The sequence below is a fragment of the Kwoniella bestiolae genome, chromosome 4 (genome assembly GCF_000512585.2).
Source record: "Kwoniella bestiolae CBS 10118 chromosome 4, complete sequence".
NCBI lineage: Eukaryota > Fungi > Basidiomycota > Tremellomycetes > Tremellales > Cryptococcaceae > Kwoniella > Kwoniella bestiolae.
In genome coordinates this window covers 470,755-489,213 of record NC_089244.1, presented here as the reverse complement: position 1 = coordinate 489,213, position 18,459 = coordinate 470,755, and the positions used below count along the sequence as shown (strand labels likewise).

Below are 18,459 nucleotides of genomic sequence, written 5' to 3'. Positions count from 1 at the left end.
GTGACGATTCGCTGAGTGTGATTTCCGATGTCCGATGTCCAAGGTACAAACGAAGTCGCCTTCTTGTGCCTTTCTCGCACAGTCCCGATCGATCGAGAAGACATCAGCTTGAACATGCAGTCCATTTTTGTATGAATCTTGATGCTCACCGCAGAGTAAGATTGTCTAAGCGAAAGCTCGACACGTATTGATAAGCTTGCCATAAATGCGATCTGACGTCAATGACTTCTGTGCGTGTGTGTATCCTTCTCATTCTTCTTTCGAAAATCCACTATCTTCTCTAAGAATGGCAGAATCGTGTTGTTCTATTACTGGATTGAGCAACAACGTATCCTCTCATCGATAGTCCCTCGTTTCGCTTCACCGCAGACCGACAAGACCGAGTAAGTCCTTAATTACTTTAGCTCTACGAATGCTTAGTACTACGTTCCAAGACATATAAATACTGACCATCTGCTCATACTCCTTCTACCCTCAGGAATTTCACCTCCAGAAACAATCAATCAAATTCACTTAAACGTAATTTCAATAGTAAATTACCACAAACCTAACAATGTCCGTGAGTCTATCGTCCAACCTTTATCTCACCCATTAGGCACAATAAGCATAGGATAGCTGACCCCCGACCTCTAAATAGTCAGGAGATAACCGTTTTTATCCCTCCCGACCCGCTCCCAAACCACCCGTAGAGTCTTCAGGTGGCGGCAACTCTGGATCATCCAACTCTGGAGGAGGAAACAGCTCCAACAATTCTGGTGGATCTGGGCAAACTTCCAATCAAGCTGGTGGCGACAAGAAGTAGCTTTTGCAGTACAGTTCGAGGTGAGTGGGATTAGTTCAGACGAAGAAAGTTCATAGATTTTGTTTCGGAGTACAAGGCCTGACACAATGCGCTGTCACATAGTTCCGACTGAATGGACGGAAGAACCGTGTAATTGATTGCAAGCTTTGTATAATGCAGGATGATGTGATGTTTGTACCCCATCTTTACTCCAATAACGATTATGTATGATATTTTGCCAAAACAAAACAACGGAAATCGAAAACATGACCATTACTCTCTGTCCACTTTTGATGGACAGACAAAGTTAGGTCGACGTATGCTGTGTTTTCCAATTTGATCATGGTACGGAGTTGCGCTCAATAAGATTTGATACTAAGTTGAACTTGCCGCTCTTCCTTCACATGTACGGCCCTTTCCGATTCCAGATCCCTCATGCCTCGTCTGCACTTGCGGTCTGGTCTTACAATACATAACAACACGACCTTGCGGCGAGGCTGATCATATTCTCACTAGCTTCATCTATTCCGATGTGGTCGGAAGTAAATTTGACTATTTGCAATTTCTCATAAGTTTATTGAGAAGCCACTTTAACTCCCATCAGCACCATCCCTCGTGCCGTTGAAAAGCAATCTGGTCATCACTCCTCCAGCTAGCGAGATCAGAGACGCGATGTGATCAAGCGGACAAACGAACAGGTCGACTGGCAAAGTGCACACACCTGAAGAGCGAAAGGATCAGTTCACGACAAATACTTGATCGAGTCAATCACCTCATCCTTGTTGTGTGGCGTTTTTGATGGCATCAACCATCAGATGTTTGATCGACATCCAGTCAGCCGATCACGGATCATAGCACGGATCAGCAGAAACGAGGTCGTGTGGGTACAAAGGACAAAAAGCGACCGGTCCTAACCAATGATAAAAGGATCAATTGATCAATACTGTAGTTGAACGACGATTAATGCAAACAAGCTTGCACTAGAGATATAAAGTTGGGTTGTTGAACAAGATGACTGACTGACTGAAGAAGGATCTGGATCGTCGAGATAGAGTTCTCATCTGAGCTTGCTATGTTACGCCCTACATGCCCTTCAGCGTGTGTACAGCGTTGGGTGTTTCTAATTGATCTGCGGAGGATACATAATTGCGCCAACGGAGTGATATCAAAGATATAAGATGGTTGATTGTGCGCTATGATTATCTCTGTCCCATCGCACCCAGCTCTCAGTTATTTACCCCTAGTATCAGAGCAACTACCTCCAGATACATGTCGGTAAGTGACTTTTCAGCCTCAACTTTTGTAGCCGTGATCACATACAGCATTGCTCGCACTCATTGAGATCTTTCATATGACATAGTCCTCAGATAGCTCAAACACAGAGTACGGTGCCTATGTCCCCACTCAGCTCAACACGGAATCTCGACCTTCCACGCCTCCTTCTCAGATCTCCTCATCTAGCCAAGGGAGTGATGAAGGTACTGCAAATACGAACGAGAGTCAGGGGAATAACTGAAGTCGTTTGCGATGAGTCGAAAAGCTAGGTAGATTGGACAGAAAGGATATGAACATCTTGGGCGGTTATTTTACATCAAGTGGTAGAAAGGAGTCTGATGATTTCGATGTTCCAGCTGTAGGAGAAGGTTATCACTTGGAAGAAGGATCAATCTGGATACCCCCTGTGCCACTGTTATACCTGGTAAATCTTATGTGAGCTCGACTTGCGTTGTGTATATTCCGTGAATATGCGACTGTTCTATGTTCGATGCAACATGATAAGCCCATTCATATCTGTAAAATGCTACAACAATGCTTAAAGTAGATACCGACTGACAATTGCTTTCTATCAAAAAAATATTGATAAATGCTAGAAACCCTATAAAGAAACGTCCATGTATGTACAGGATTGATGGTATGATGACGTGATGGGATATATGGTATGCGATCGGTCGTATAGGATTGGAATGGTATGCGATGTGATGCAGGGTATGCCTTATCTTCTTCTCTGTCTCTTGTGCATGTTGATGTCTTGGTACTTTACACCAACGAAAGTGTGACTGCTAATCCGACCAGACCAGCCGCCAGGATGGAGAGTAGTTCCTTCGAAGCTTGCACTGGTAACGTGGTAGGTGCAGAAGAAGCTTTTGAAGTGGTATTGGCAGAGACGTAAGTTGCGACTCCGACATCACCGCAGATTTTCAATGCAGCAGCGTCGGCTTGAGAGACGAAGATCTACAATGCCACATCAATGTTAGCTCTTGATCAACCAGCGAAGAGGAAAAACAGTGAGGCTCACATAAGGCATACCGCCATATCCTGATGCGGCGTATGATACCGAGATGGCACCTCCCGATCCAACGGCGTATTGTTTACATGAGAGCAGGCTGCGAGTAGTTGAGGTCAGCCTAATTCTTCCTGAAACAATACTTGAAATACTGAAATACTCACTCGATAACAGCGGATTGGGCTGACCAACCACTAGTAGGCACACCGAACGCTTGAGGCACAGCTGGACTTCCTCTCTGCGAAGTGATGGCAAAGAATTAGCTTTTTCGTCCCCTACAAGTACTTCAGATCGAAAGCAAGTTGACTCACATTGGTCAGAACAGCAAGTAGAGGACCTTTCCTGAATGCCACATCCGTCTTGGTAGAAGCGACGATAGTAGTCTGCGAGTCCAAGAAGTTTTTACCGTTAAATTGCGTGTTATTGCCAATCACCGCATGTCTAATATCGTTCAATCTCCTGATATGTTGATACGTAGTGGTATTGGCATAGTTCGATGGCCAAAGGGCAGCCCGGTTGTAAGGATCCCCCGCACCATGCGAGAAATCCTGTTCCTGGCCGTAGTACACAATTGGTAATCCATCGAAGATGAACTGAGCAACCATAGCGTTATAAGCCAATTGAGGGTCCGAAGTGGTATTTCTCCATCTGGGCAAATCATGATTCTCGATGAAGTTTCCAAGTAAACCCGGTTGAGGGAATGTAGCGAGTGTCTGTTGAGCGATTTCAACAAAGTTCGACATGTTCCCACTGGGTGTTCCGAACCCGTTGACGATCCCATAGTAGAATGGATAACCTAGGACTGAATCCATGTATTTTTGAGTCTGGAAGGACGCCGCAAAGTTTATGTCGGATCCGTAGACCTCTCCAATACAGAATACACCAGAGGCTTCGCAGAATTTAGTCCAGAATGGTCCAGGAACATGCTTGGCGGCGTCGATACGCAATCCGTCAATACCGTATGTAGAGGTGAGATTACCGATCCAGCTATTCAATGTGGATACTACTGTTGGGTTCTCGGTGTTGACATCCATGAGTGCGACTTTATCGTCTCCTAGCCAACAGTTCTCCACGGATGTTTGGTTGGAGTAGTCGATCCAGCATTGAGGGTGGAATTCGGATGGATCGGTCCATAATGATCCATCCAATTTTAGTGCCGTAGAGTTGACAGCGTCGTAAGCATTCAGACTTGGTACGTTGTTGACTACTACGTCGACCATGAGGTACATCCCCCGAGCATGCAGCGAGTTGGATAGGGCTTTCAAGTCGTCTGCTGAACCGAATCGAGGGTTGAGAACCAATGGATCATTCACCCAGTATCCATGGTAGGCGTAATTGTAGGGTGTGTAGACGTCAATGTTCTGTGAGACGGGTGATATCCAGATCGCGTCGAAGCCCATTCCTTGGATGTAATCTAACTTGTCAATGATCGAAAGCCATGTACCACCACACCACCTATTGGCAATCGATGATATTAGCTTACTCGACGATGATAGGGGATTAGAAATAAGAGCTCACGTCTGTTGTATGGGATCACATGTTTCGGGTAAAGGGGATGTCCTGGCTGGTGCAGTAGCTGAGGGAGGTGCGAATCTATCTGTAAATAGTCTGAGTGGCAACGATAGCAGGGTAATCAGCCTCGTCCTTTTGAGCTCGTTATGCGATACTGTCAACTCACTGGTATATCGATTTCCCTTTCCACTGATCAGCCTTAGCAGCGTGGGCGACACTTGCCAGCGACAGCAGGGATATTATCGATAGGAGCGTCGAGAATTGTAGCATTGTAAAGGTATTCAAATGGGTCCTTGATCAGGTACGAGATGAGATGGGTTTTCCGATATAATGAATGTGATTTGTCAAATGAGTGTGGGTGTTTATGATATACTATAATGATGATAAGTGATGGAGAAGTCGTTGTTGTCGTCGTTGGGATTATAACATAGTTATATCCTATCGTTGGGATGTGGACAGGTCGATCACTTTGGTCGTCTGATTCCAAGATGTAAGAGGATTCCCGGAAAATAAGGAACGAGAAAGGAAGAGCAACGACAACAACAGGAAAGGGGTAAAAGAGAAACTAAAGGCTTTTAGGAGGTCCGAGCGGATGATATATACAAGGGGAAGGAGGTAGTGCACGGTCACTCCGTCTGTTGTCGAGTGGGGGACCCAGGGGGAACGTTTGGTTTGTGTGTTGTTTGGAGTTATTGGGTGCTTGGGCGATATCGAAATTTGTTTTTGGGCTAAACTGGACTAGATGGGTTGATGGAGTCAGGTGATGTTGGTAGTGAGGGAGCGAGGGTCGTAGCGTAGCGTAGCTTATGGTAATGAGTGTGATGTGTTGAATTATAGAACTTATATTCGGGTTGAAGCGTACAAAGATGTAAAGAGGCTGGTCGAGGGTGGATGTATAGAATAGCAAGTAGGAGGTGTTGAAGAAAGAGGAATAGCTGGAATCAAGATGAAAGAAGTACCAGCAAAAGCAAGAGTATGTGTCCCATGATCAACGAAAGGAAGGCTTGAGGCTTGGTCAATCCCAAGCATGTACCGAATTCATTTTCAATGTTGTCTTCTTGTTGTGCTTGGACACCGTGTGATGCCGTAGATGCACCGAGAGTGAGACATCAACCGTTTCTGTACTGTGTACCAAGCCATATACAGTACAGCTTACACCTTGTACATTGAGTTGATCATGAATGTTATCCGGAGTCATGTCCCGTCCATTGGGATGTTTACTTTGTACTTTGCCCAATCCCTGGAGGATTCATGATCGACCATAGGACAAACAAAAGAAAAAACAAATCATGTGTGGGGAAGAGGCACAGTCTAGCGGGCAGAGCGAAAAACAAGGAAAGGAAGTCGCGTAAATTCGCAACAACACAACAACCAAAAAAAAATAGGGATTGAGATATTCAGGGTAAAATCAATAGTTAAACGTAAGGAACGCATTTTTCTCGTTCTCTCGTACTACGAGTATACTCCGGGGTAAACGGTAAACAACAACAACATGTCAACAAACACCCATGCTGCACTACAGGATCGTGCATCCTACATCTTCCTACTGTGCTGTCGAACGCCGGTCCGGACCCTTCTGTAGGCTGTTCGTAGATCGAGTTAGTCCGGTCTTGGTGGCCTTGTCAATTCCAGACTCATACACAGCAAATGACCATCCATTAGGTCCCTTGGCGTATTCCGCACTCGATGTTATTGACGCCTCGAGACCAATGGCCTTGTGACCTCTTGATAATTCCGCATTGTTCGTTGCATCTCGCGGCTCGATCGTCGGACAAGGGAGTATACCACCTACGTCACGTCTCGAGCTGCAGCTGAAAGTATAAACAATGGTTCTAAATTCGGATCGCCGAGATGCAAGCGGTTGTAGATGGGAACAACTCCAGTCGCATCACATGATTGATTGAGGTTGCATATTTCTTACACTACTTCCCCAACGATCATTCCAACTTCTGCGCTACAAGTTCGATAATCTCCCTGGTGGATTCACCTATATTCCCCAGATCTTTTGAAACGGCTTGCCAAACCGGCCCATGATGCGGCGCAGCAGCAATACATTTCTCAATGACCAGTTCCTGTCGTTCCTGCAAATATCAGATCGAGATGTCAGCTGACGGGCAGATGATGACAGTGATTGATATGAAGAAGTGATATGTTCCCGTCCAATATCTACAGCAGAAGAAGAGCAAGCCTGAAGTTCTTGGAGAAAAGGGGAATTCAGACTCACAGCTTCTCCATGCTGTTTCTCAAACTTCAACCACCAACCCCAAGCGTCCCCCCAGTCCGCATCAGCCGTAATGGCATTCTGCATCCACTGTCTGGTCTTCTCAATCTTCCTTTCTCCCCAAAACAATCGCGCAACAGCCAAGATGACAGCAGGATGTTCACCCGCTTTCTTGAGTGCGTCCACCGATCTTCCTTTACGCTGTTGAGGCTGTTCCATGAAGATTGCCATGGACCAGAGGATCGGCGAGGTAGGACATTCTTGCATGGCTATGAGGCGAGCAAAAGTCAGCCATCTAAGCAGGAGCCGATCGAGATAATCAGAGGAAGTAGACGGAACCCAGACTCACCCCTAGCCAGAACAGCCTTAGCCTGCTGTGGCGTACCCGACCTTTCTTCGATTTTGACACTCTCTGCCCACAACTCATCATTCTTAGGGTTCTTCATTCTAGCAGATTCCAAGAGCGATCTAGCTTTGATGGTTATCCCAGCTTTCTCTTCTAACCTCGCAGCAAGTATCCATAAAGGAATCGACTTGGCACAAGCTTTACAGCCTTGTGCGTATGCTGCTCGGGCATTCGCAGTGGCATTTCGAGATTCGTGTATCTGGCCTCGGATCATATGTAGTTTATCGAATGAAGGGTATTTCTTGATTCCTTGTTCCAACAATTCGAGCGCAGCGTCCAAATGGCCAAGTTGACGCTGTAAGACTGCCGATTTCATCCATATCTACAAACCGAACCAGAAACATCAGCAACGCAATTTGAATGAACGGGGTGTAGTTGTAAATACTCACCCTCTCAGTATCAGCTTGTACCCTTGCCTTCTCCAATATCTGGGTAGCAGCTTCCATTTCGCCAGTCTCGGCAGCGAGTTTTGCAGCAGCCAAGAAGATAGATTCGGAATCTTCGTTCTGCTTGAATGCTTCTGACAAAATCGCTTGAGCTCCTGGAACATCCCCTCCAACCCATTTCTCCTTGGCAGCCATGAGCCAGAGAACCTCGGCCTGAGGACAATGTTGTACACCCTTTGCGAGGATATCCTGGACGGCTTGTCTACGTGTCATACTTAACGTCAGCATTCAGAATATCAAGGATTATAGAAGGGAGTAACAATACGTACGGTGTGCCATGAGCCTTCTCGAATTCGGCAGCCCTCCTCCAAACCGAAGGGGAAGTAGGGAAAGTTTCCAAAACAACCACGTAACATGCTCGTGCAACTTCGAAGAAGCCACCTTTCGCAGCACGTTCGGCATCTTCCACCCAAACGTTCTTCCTATCTTCCTCTTCGACATCCTGATGGATCGTAGCTTTAACGATAGCCTGAGCAGTGAGTGGACTTCCATCTTGTTCACATCTCTCAGCTTCTTGTAACCACTGTTCCCTCGACAAGATGACTTGGTTCTTCTTCAGCGAGTTGACAGCACCAATCATGAGTTTGTCCACTTGAGCTGCCAATTTACGAGTCTTCTCAGCTTCATCCTCCAATTTGACATCTCCAATGGCAGAAGGTGATTGCTCGGCAAGTCGTCCAGCTGCAATCCAGATCTCGTGAGAAGTGGGGATACGCTTTCTCGCTGAATTGAGCACTTGTTTCGCGTTTTCGGGTGTTTCCAGACGAGCCAAAGTAAGCCATAGTTCCACAGAGGTAGGAATAACCTCGACTGCACGAGTAAGCAGTACTCGCGCATCTTCAGGATCATCTTCGAGATTGACGGTTTCCTTCCAAAGTCGGACAGAGTTGGGGATAAATTCGAGCGCTAAATGAACAGGGTCAGCTGGATACTGGCATACTCTGATCGAAGCTGACATACCTTTTCGTAGAACCCTCTTCTTAGCCATGACATCAGATTCTAACGAAGAAGCTTTAAGCCAGACTTTCACCGATTGGGGTACATGCTGCACAGCTCGGCCAAGAATGACTTTGGCATTTTCGGGGGTCTACCAAGAATATCAGCTGATACTCTGAATTCGACGTACTTCAAGCAGCTGTTACTCACATTTAACTCAGCAGCATTCAACCATACATCTTCGCTCTTCGGGCACTTCTCACATCCCTCAGCGATAATCTTTCTAGCAGCCACCATCTTCTTAGCATGCACTTCCAGCGAAGCAGCCGCGATCCAACCAGGAGCATGCTTAGGATTGGTTTGAATGAGGTTCTGTAGCAGTTGTCGAGCTTGTTTGATATCACTGTGGACGCCATATCATCAGCTATGAATCGGGATCTGCCAACAAATTCAAAGCTGACTCACCCGATCTGCGCATCAGTCTGTACGATCTGACTGTTCAACGCAGTCATATAACCCCTAGGATCTACACTCGTTGAAGAACCATTCGCAGCATCTTTAGAAGCTCTATCAAGCTGCAAAGACAATACTTTGTCTCTTGCATTACCAATAGCGATAAAATCGGTCATTGTACCATCTGCAGCGGGAGTATCGAAACCGCCGTTCTATAGATTGGAAATGTTGATCAGCTTAGATGTTCATTGAGTAGAGTGATCCCAACGCCATGAGAAGGTTAAAAGGCTACTCACCTCCTGCTGAGCCTTATCCAATTCGCCCAATAACATATTCCTATTCGCCAGATCCGCCATCACAGTATCACTAACAGCATAACTTCTACCATTCTGGTTCTCTTCCAATCTCATATTGTGTTTCCGCCTTTTCCCAGTCAAATTACCAGCCTCAGGTATAGAGTCCCAATCTGAATCGTTCAAAGAGGAAAGATTTCGCTTGAGGTCGGCAAATTGAGTTTGCAACTTGGGGTTTAGAGCTCGCTCTTTAGCGGCTTGTTCGGCTTCAACTGCTTCTCTGTTGGCCCTCATATCAGCTACTGCCATCTCAGAAAAGGGGGATCTGAAGCGGGAGCTGACTTGCCTCCTAGCTCTTCTCCTAGCGTCCATCCGCTCATCCACACTCTCCCATATCCTATCTGCCTCTTCATCGTCCGCTTCATAAACTGTACCAGCGAACAAATTCCTCTCGTCATCTGGATCTTGTAATGCTTCTGGATCAGGTACTTCTTCCCCTCTTTTGGCTTGGGCCTCGCTACATAGAAGAGCATAATATTAATCAGCTGATGGGATTCATAAGCATGGCACAAAGAAGGAAGCTGACAAACTCACGCAATAGTCTCTGCTGAAGGACCCTCTCTGGCCGGACCAATATCTGATCTAGTGGTGAAACCAGATGCACCTCGACCCAAACCTGCTACATACGATGCAGGAGCAGCCATCTGCAGGAAGTTGTATCGCACTTCCTTGGGGATGTGCTTGACCGTACCGATGTGCGACATTTTGCAATGAGTTTGCTGTACAGTAATGCCAGAGGCGAGAGTGTGGAAATGAAGGTGAAGGTGAGCTCAGCTAAGAGCTTTTTGCGTGGACTTTCTTGGAAGGAACTGGAGGATTCCAAACTGATCAGACGGTCGGTTGATATACCTTGCGGCAGAAGGGAGTTAAGCTGAAAGAAGTCAGAGAGCCCGTGAGGGGGAGCTTTGTGTGAGAAGTTAAAGGGAGAAAGAGACGTTGAGGAGGAGGTTGAAGATTGGAGGGTTTAGGCAAAGTCAGTGGCAACATCGTACGGTTTACGTAATAACCATTCACCTCCACTTGGAAAAGACATAGAGCGAGCAATGGATTTCTGCTGATCAAGACGAAACCCATATATACCACCACGATATTCTGATAGCACACTCCATCGTCTCACAAAAGCAACCCGCTGACCATCGTCATCTCTGTGCTGCACGCCTCCCAGCCCGTAAAGAATCAAAGAACGCAAGAGATCAGGACAAACAGATTCAACTGGACCTATTCCATCAAGAAACATAACACAATGTCCGACCCAATCGAGACTCCCGTATCTCGTCGACTAGCCTCGGTGAAGAACATCATCATCGTCCTATCGGGAAAAGGCAGGTCAATTCTACTCATATCTTCGCCACCCTTCCTCTCTCGTGGCCCAAGTCTTCGAAGCTGAATTTCCATGATGCGATTCCAGGCGGAGTAGGTAAATCCTCTTCCTCCGTCCAACTAGCCCTCTCCCTCCTTTCCCTCTCCCCCTCCAACCGAGTCGGTCTCCTCGACCTAGATATCACCGGCCCCTCCCTCCCCCGGATGGTAGGACTAGACATCCCCGAAGCGACGGTCCATCAATCCAGTGCAGGATGGGTCCCCGTCTACGTGGATAATCAGAAGAGGCTGGGAGTGATGAGTATAGGTTTTTTGTTGAAGGATAGGGGGGATAGTGTAGTTTGGAGAGGACCGAAGAAGGACGGGATGATTAGGCAGTTTCTTAGTGAGGTGAGGTGGGGGGAGCTGGATTATCTGGTTATTGATACGCCTCCTGGTAAGTTTGTTTTCCTCCGTGACTATCGTTCGAATTTCTCTTGTGTGATCATCAGGTCATGATGTAATATTCAATATATCTCTCTTCCATATCTCCCACTTCCAACATGATCTATACTCCCGTCCATCCGCACTTAAAAACAACAAAAAATGTGCAGATATATCACGACAGGTCTATTCTAATCAAATGATTCTTTACTGACTCCCTCCTCATGAATTTGCAGGCACATCAGACGAACACATCTCCCTCCTAACCCACCTCCACCCCCTCTTCTCCCCTACCCCTACCCGGCCGACCATCCCCTCTTCCATTCTAATTTCAACCCCGCAAACGACCGCACTTAACGATACCCTAAAATCCCTCTCATTCACCAAAAAACTCCAATTACCAGTCAATGGATTAGTAGAGAACATGTCAGGATATGTCTGTCCATGCTGTAATGAGATTTCCTATACATTTGGGAATAATGGGAATACCGAAAGGATATTTAGGGATCAGAATCACCTGGAGGTTTTGGGGAAGGTACCGATTGATACGGTTTTGGTGGGGCTTTTGGATAGTGTGAGTAAGGGGGAGATGAATGTGGATGTCGAACGAACACAGAAGGGGATCGAAGGGGAGAAGTCAAATGGGGTGGAAGGAGGGAGTTTCCCACTGTTGGATGAGTATAGTAAAACGGCCAGTTCGACTATCTGGCGAAGTATCTCTGAGAAGTTGGTAGAGAAGATTGGTATGAGGAGGAAGGAGATTATAGAGAAGTTGGGATCAATCAATCAATCTTGATCATATCTTCAAATAACAACGTGACGCCAGAACCAATAAAAGTGAAGAACCGCCATTAGAGGAAAAGCCAACAATGACTTGGTGAAGAACATCCTATGTCTTTTTGTCAACGAGATAGACTATCAGACAATTAGGAACAAGTTCACAGTATGGGATAAGCTTGATGTGATAGCTGCAAATACTTGTTGTATCCGTATATAGATATAGAGAATTATCAAATACCCAAAAATGCATCCATATAATATTAAACGATATAACATTACACCCCTTCAATTCAGGATGGCCTAGAGATTCATCATCTCCTCCTCATCCTTCCCAGCAATTACGTCCTCCTGAGTCTGAGGCAATATCACATCGTTCTCATACCCATTGCCAACCTCTTCCACCTTACTTCGCTTACTATCGCTCTGTCCAACCTCAACTTCCTCGACCTTCCTCTTTTCCGGCAGTGGGACCGCGACCTGTATAGACTTCGCCCTCGGAGCAGGACCCCAATTGGGCAAAGGGTTAACTTGATAGAACGTTTCCTTTCCTGTTCTCTCGAGGGAAGCATCGGGATGAGGGGTGAAGTCGATCGTATGGCTATTTCAGTATCACCATTAATGTCAGGACAGGACGTGGTTCACCCAAGGGTTTGCGCAAACTCACGTCATAGGTTTACTGATCAATTTCCTTGCTGGACTACCTTCAGAGATCTTATCGATCCTTATAGGTGTGGTCTTGGCTTCTTCCCTCATTATGTCAAATATGAATGATCTAGGCGCATCGGTCTTGACTGCTCCTGCCTGGGCGTGGGATCGGGAGATCTTGTATCCGGCATTGAGAAGTGCAGATCTGGCGGGTGTATAAAAGATTGTCAGCGATGGATACTTCATCCGGTGTGTCAGACACAGTGAAGATCGTCATTTGAGGTGCCAAGTCATGCGGAAATCAAGAAGTCAAGGGGATAGAGCGTCACGTACAAAATTTTATTCAAGGGCATCGAAGACATATGCAGACATTTCGCAACTCGGTTCGCAGTGAAGAAGAATGGATCGGGAAGTTCCTGTACCATTCCACATCAACAACGGTCAGCGATGTACGCACCTGTTCCTGGTGGTTCATGTCAATGGGAAAGAAACCCACCTGGGCAGCTAAAGATAACATTCCCAACATCCTAGGAAAAGTCTTATACTCCTTCTCCTGAGATGAGATATCTTTCATCACTCTCTTGGCGAATTCTGGATCCTGGATCGGTCCTAACCAGAGCGGTCCACCGAGCTGACGTGGCAGAGAAAGAATGATCAGCATTAATCGTAGAAAGAATACAGCCAGCACATCTGTAGTACGTTCGAAACGTTCACGGCAGGAGCAGCAAAGAAGGAATAAGGAGCATCAAACGGGGGTTGACAGGACTTGAAATTGGTTGAGAGACCGAGTCATACGATATCTCTCGAAATGTGACGTGACCACTCACATGCATCGTCCCCCCACATTCCTCACAGCTCGATCCATTCTTCGCGGTGGGTCCCGCATGTGTCTTGAAAGATTCCCTTACAACTCCCTTTGCCGTTTCTCTTTCCACAATTCTACCAAAAGGCTGAATAACTGATGTTTCGCAGAAGTGACATGTGTACACCACACCGGTATTACTATGAATCAAGTCATCTTATCAGCAAACATCTATGCTACTTCAACCTCAATGAACGCTGAAAAGGATGAGGGATCTTGGCAGAAGGACTACTTCCACTCACCTGGACACCCTCTTGACCTGCTCTGGACCCGTGTTGATCCTCACGAATAATCTCACATAGAAATCTATAGAGAATGATAATAACGGTGTGATGTATCTTCCATATCTTGCTGCACAAGATGCAAGTGAATGTAAGACTAATCGTAGGGCAGCTTCGTGGGTGTATTCGGCATGGACATTGACACCACCGTAATTCGAGTAACTGAACTGGACTATAAGCTGGGATACTCCTATGCTTATCGCAGCTTAGCTTACCATTTCTCAGGATATTGCTGACCTGCAAGTACCGCCAAATCCGTACATGTGATTGCAAGTAGACCTATCCACCATTCCGAACGTAAGCTATATCCTCAGGAGTTGAACAAATATCCAGAAAACATAAAGCTCACCTCCATCTGAGATACTTCCTATAGCAGCATCGATGAACGGCGCTGCCGTACCATACGGGTCTAAGTCTACTACATCTACTCTAGATGACGGACCGACAGGTGATCGATGGGAATACATGAACGCGCTAAGAGCAGAGTCACAAGGATCAGCTACTGTACAGGCACTAGACTGCTACGATAGCTGACACTAAAGGTCATGAAGTGATCCGAAGTGTAACTCACCAAGCATCACCTTCATTGATCTTCACTCTCCCTTTACATCCAGGTCTTCTCCCAACCTTATCTTTCACTTCCAGACCATCCTCTGTAATCTCTTTCTTCTCCTCTACCGCCGATGCCTCCTCTGTTTTCTCTTCCACTTTGACTTCCTCGGCCTCCCCATTCTCCGCCGGTATAGCCGTACCTTCCTCCCTTACGGTGGGTTGCCAAGGTTTCCTAGGTGGGAGAGAGTCTTCTCCCACTCCATTAAACGCTACGTTCCTTCTCATAGCTTCGCAGGCAGAGGGTGAGAGATCATTCGCGAGGACGTACCTACACCAGACACCGTTAGCTTAAGTCCTTGCTCGAAGAGAAGATTCCAGCTCACTTGACATTAGGTATCTCTTTTGCGTATCTGATCGACCTCAAACCTGTAGCAGCGAGAGCCTCGAGGATGTTAATGGAGGGTGCTTGGAACTTTCGCTGCTTATCGGGGTATGGATACAAGAGTCAGCTATACGGTTCCACCTCTAGTATCTACTTTACAACTGACCTCTGTTGATGGACCAGCAACTGGCTGTTCCTCTTTCATCTGTACTTCCGCATCTACCCCAGCAGGCCCTACCACGATCCATTATCTATAAGCTCAAATATCTTCATGAAAGACAGCGGTATAGGACGCTAGCTCACCTAGTTCCTCTGTCACCCCCGCAAGCTTATTCCTCTTCGCCTGCTTCTTACTTAACCCCCCATTCTTAGCCAACTTCTTCCTAAACTTACTCTCCAGCTCCTCCTTTCGCATTTCGTTCCATGCTCTGATCACTGCAACGCTCATATCTCGATTATAATGCTGCACGGGGTTCAAGAACGCTCCAGCCTTGGGTAAGAAGATAGTAGTCGTTGATTCTGTGTGAGTGGTATGTCCCTTTGGGGTTCCGTCGGGGAGAGGGATGGTATATGGGATTTCTGTCCCGGGGTTGGGGGTGGTAGGGGAGGTGGTCGATGACATTGTGCGCAGGTTTCGTTGTTTTGCCAAGATGATAGAGGTTGGGGTCAACGACGGTCTCAGGATACTTCGGAGTTGGTTCGCAGACCTTGCAAGCATTCAGTCTGCTTGCGATAGCGAGACAAGGTAAGGTTGATGTTGATGGTGATGGGGGAAAACAAAAAAGTCATTCTCGAAATTAGAAATTGTTGATAGAGCTCTCAAACTCAGAAGTGGAGGGAAAGTGATAGGAACTGTCTGTGGGCTGATATATTTGATTCCGTGTGGGGTACAAGGGCAACATTAGTCCTCGTCATGATATCTCGCCCGTTCGCGTCTTTCAATAATAGATGGCTACAAGTCGCGTCTTTCGTCTTGATGAAATAATCTTCAGTCTCATCTTCTTCCTTTACTTTGAACTTCTACTCATTACTTCACATTCTCACATCTGGCATCCAGACTCGAACTATATCAAAACATCACTCACATACCACCCCGCTCAGCATCACAGCGCCGTACGAAGCATCTCACCAACCCACCCTGTACCCGCTTCAGAACCTTGTCGTGAGGAAACACTATCACCATGGTATGTCGCCTTACCCGCCTTGGATCGTATGGGCTTAGCTAATATCAACATCTTTCCTTGCATAGTCCATCGTAAGCATCCATCCTCCCAGTACATCCCCCCTGCCAAGGATCTGCAGCTCATATGTATGCATGTACAGGTGAACATCCGAAATATAGAACTAGTCAATAACCCAGCAAAATTCGACGATCCATATCACTTCAGGATCAAGTTCGAGGCCATCGCCCCGTTAGAGGAAGGTGGGTCGACAAATCGTCCCAAGACGCCATCAAAGGGTGGGCTAGAGATGCTGATGAGTCTTCGTTGTGTCTGTTACAGACCTCGATTGGAGATTGATTTATGTTGGATCTGCCAAATCGGAGGAATTTGACCAAGAGCTGGATAACTGTTCTGGTGAGTATCGAGGAAAGGTGGCTTGATGGAAAGTAGAGAAGTGCTGATGATATCTCATGACCACTCATCACTCTTCCTTCCATCCTCCACTCATATCCGTGTCATATCATGATGTATCCATGTTCCTGGTGAATCCCACATATGCCCTTCCTTCTCTGCTCCTCGCCCGCCCACCCCCCACCCCGCAGTCGGCCCAATACCAGCGGGAATAAACGCCTTCGACTTCCAAGCTCCCGCCCCGCAACATCACCTACTCCCCTCCACCGAGACCGAAGAGATATTAGGCGTGACGGTGATAATCATAACTGCGTCTTATCGAGAAAAAGAATTTGTGAGGGTCGGTTATTATGTGAATACGTATTATGAGGAGGAAGAGTGGAAGGAGAACCCGCCGCCTACGGTTCAATGGGATAGGTTGTTCAGGAATGTGTTGATTGAGAAGCCAAAGGTTACCAGGTGAGTCTATCTCTTTGTTCTTATGTAATCCTGATTTTTCATATACCATAACCCTACTGTCAATGTAATCGGGATATCTGTTATATTTGGGTTGGGGGATCAGTATGCTGACTCTGGGTGTTACACAGGTTTCAGAACCCATGGGACTCGGCACCTCAAGCATCTCCCTTCGACTCGCAATCGTTCTCTAATGGTAATGGCAGTGCGCAGCAATTGCCGCCATCAGGAGGTAATCCCGAAATGTTTTCTGCGCCTTTACCTCCGCCGGTTCAAAAAGCAGCAGCAGTGGGGAGCAGTGGCGGGGAGGATGTAGAAATGGCGTAGGCATATCATGTGAGATCATGAAAACAGAACGAGTGGATATCCTCAGTGTCTGGTATATATCGAGGTAGATCATTATCATGTATAAATATCATCATTCTATCTGTATTTGTGCATTTGTCCATCATTCACTGCTACATACGTATATCGCCATCAGCTAACAAGCTGGCTGAAATCAGGCAAGAGAGATCCTACTATTGAGCGGGAGCGGGACCAAATCTCTCGTTCAATGTCAACAATGGGGCTCCGCGTTGGTCGATCGATTGAAACTGAAAAGTGATGTCAAGTCCAATCAACTCTACTGTACTCTGCACTTCTTCTTCCTCTTTGTTCATCCATAAGAGCTACAACAAATCAAGATAGAAGATACAAGTCAAGATGCCACCCAGGAAATCAAGGAACCTCAGCTCATCAGAGGATGAATCGATCGAGGTGAGTCTTTAGTCCACCCTCACTGTCCAAGTGAAAGCTGATATCGATGGTGATCAGGTCAAACCACCGTCCAAACGAAGTAAAGACAACTCTGCGGATGGGGGGGACCTAGAGGGTTCCGAGCCTAAAAACAAGGTGAGCACTTCTCTTGGGTATGATCAGTAGCTGATTTTCTACCGATGGATGTAGAAATCGAAAACTACCACTACCACTGGGGATACGAACCGAGAAGTAGAGGTAGAAACCAATGAAGATGGCGATTCATTCTTCAAGGTACGCTCACCCACATGTCTACTTACCTCCCCCGTCTCTCTAAATCACAAGCTCTTGATATATCAGCTCAAGAGAAGTAGCCATAGCTAACCTCCCTTCTCACAATCGCCGAACATAGCTGAGCGAAGCTCGTCGACTCACCGTACGAACTTTCAAAGGCAAAATCCTGGTCGACATTCGAGAGACATACAAAGATAAGACCTCTGGGCAGGTCAAGTATGGAAACAAGGGGATAAGTCTGAACAAAGAGCAGGTAAGTGAGGTTGGCTTATTCATCCATTGATCAAGATATCACGTCTACCGGGGGGGGGATCGTAGTCGCTGATCTCAGATTACTGTATTAGTGGGACGTACTCAAGAACAACATCGATAATGTAGATGATATGATAGCCCAGGTGAATGAGAAGTAATCCAATTGATGATCAATTCCATCACGATGATGATTTCGTAGCAAAGGAGGTAAATAACAGAACAATAGTTGTACCAATCCTTTCGTCCATGTATACATAGTATCTTGTCCCCTGTCATTTCTCGTTCGAAGTGCAAACCTCAGTTTTCAGCTTGCCCTGCGCAGCGACATGAAGTGTGCTGTTGAGCTTCCCAGCATGAGATGACACATATTTCCATCTGTTTGGATAATTCAGTCGAGGGAAGGATAGTTCATGCTCGATACGAGTGCTTGACAATATTGATAACTTGATCCTCGGTTGAGCATACGCTGTACTCCTGTCTAGAGCGCACCAAGACTATTCACTCAGATAAA

At 46.5% G+C, this 18,459-nt stretch overlaps 6 protein-coding genes across 6 annotated transcripts; 3 read left to right on the top strand and 3 right to left on the bottom strand.

The window, feature by feature from the left end:
* Positions 1–2,818: 2,818 nt before the first annotated feature.
* Positions 2,819–4,847, bottom strand: I302_105749 (uncharacterized protein; the record flags this gene model as incomplete). The annotated part of the gene is made up of 6 exons (XM_019191499.1): positions 2,819–3,013; positions 3,078–3,165; positions 3,230–3,303; positions 3,377–4,520; positions 4,584–4,673; positions 4,744–4,847. 6 exons carry the CDS (start codon positions 4,845–4,847, stop codon positions 2,819–2,821), a joined length of 1,695 nt encoding a protein of 564 aa, XP_019046129.1.
* A 1,667-nt stretch (positions 4,848–6,514) lies between these two features.
* I302_105748 (uncharacterized protein) lies at positions 6,515–10,096 on the bottom strand (the record flags this gene model as incomplete). The annotated part of the gene is made up of 11 exons (XM_065870139.1): positions 6,515–6,658; positions 6,802–7,067; positions 7,148–7,526; positions 7,594–7,852; positions 7,920–8,556; positions 8,611–8,737; positions 8,797–8,989; positions 9,052–9,251; positions 9,336–9,612; positions 9,679–9,849; positions 9,927–10,096. The coding sequence occupies 11 exons, from the start codon at positions 10,094–10,096 to the stop codon at positions 6,515–6,517; spliced, it is 2,823 nt and encodes a 940-aa protein (XP_065726211.1).
* Positions 10,097–10,635: 539 nt separating this feature from the next.
* Positions 10,636–11,931, top strand: I302_105747 (cytosolic Fe-S cluster assembly factor CFD1; the record flags this gene model as incomplete). The annotated part of the gene is made up of 3 exons (XM_065870138.1): positions 10,636–10,714; positions 10,801–11,148; positions 11,372–11,931. 3 exons carry the CDS (start codon positions 10,636–10,638, stop codon positions 11,929–11,931), a joined length of 987 nt encoding a protein of 328 aa, XP_065726210.1.
* A 284-nt stretch (positions 11,932–12,215) lies between these two features.
* I302_105746 (N2,N2-dimethylguanosine tRNA methyltransferase) lies at positions 12,216–15,259 on the bottom strand (the record flags this gene model as incomplete). The annotated part of the gene is made up of 12 exons (XM_019191496.1): positions 12,216–12,513; positions 12,580–12,765; positions 12,894–12,976; positions 13,057–13,191; positions 13,388–13,562; positions 13,665–13,865; positions 13,919–13,982; positions 14,053–14,177; positions 14,275–14,583; positions 14,639–14,733; positions 14,804–14,871; positions 14,941–15,259. The coding sequence occupies 12 exons, from the start codon at positions 15,257–15,259 to the stop codon at positions 12,216–12,218; spliced, it is 2,058 nt and encodes a 685-aa protein (XP_019046126.1).
* A 689-nt stretch (positions 15,260–15,948) lies between these two features.
* Positions 15,949–16,994, top strand: I302_105745 (histone chaperone ASF1; the record flags this gene model as incomplete). Its single annotated transcript, XM_019191495.1, has 4 exons — positions 15,949–16,060; positions 16,140–16,214; positions 16,403–16,670; positions 16,799–16,994. 4 exons carry the CDS (start codon positions 15,949–15,951, stop codon positions 16,992–16,994), a joined length of 651 nt encoding a protein of 216 aa, XP_019046125.1.
* A 375-nt stretch (positions 16,995–17,369) lies between these two features.
* I302_105744 (uncharacterized protein) lies at positions 17,370–18,106 on the top strand (the record flags this gene model as incomplete). Its single annotated transcript, XM_019191494.1, has 5 exons — positions 17,370–17,423; positions 17,481–17,558; positions 17,613–17,696; positions 17,815–17,949; positions 18,041–18,106. The coding sequence occupies 5 exons, from the start codon at positions 17,370–17,372 to the stop codon at positions 18,104–18,106; spliced, it is 417 nt and encodes a 138-aa protein (XP_019046124.1).
* Positions 18,107–18,459: the final 353 nt, after the last annotated feature.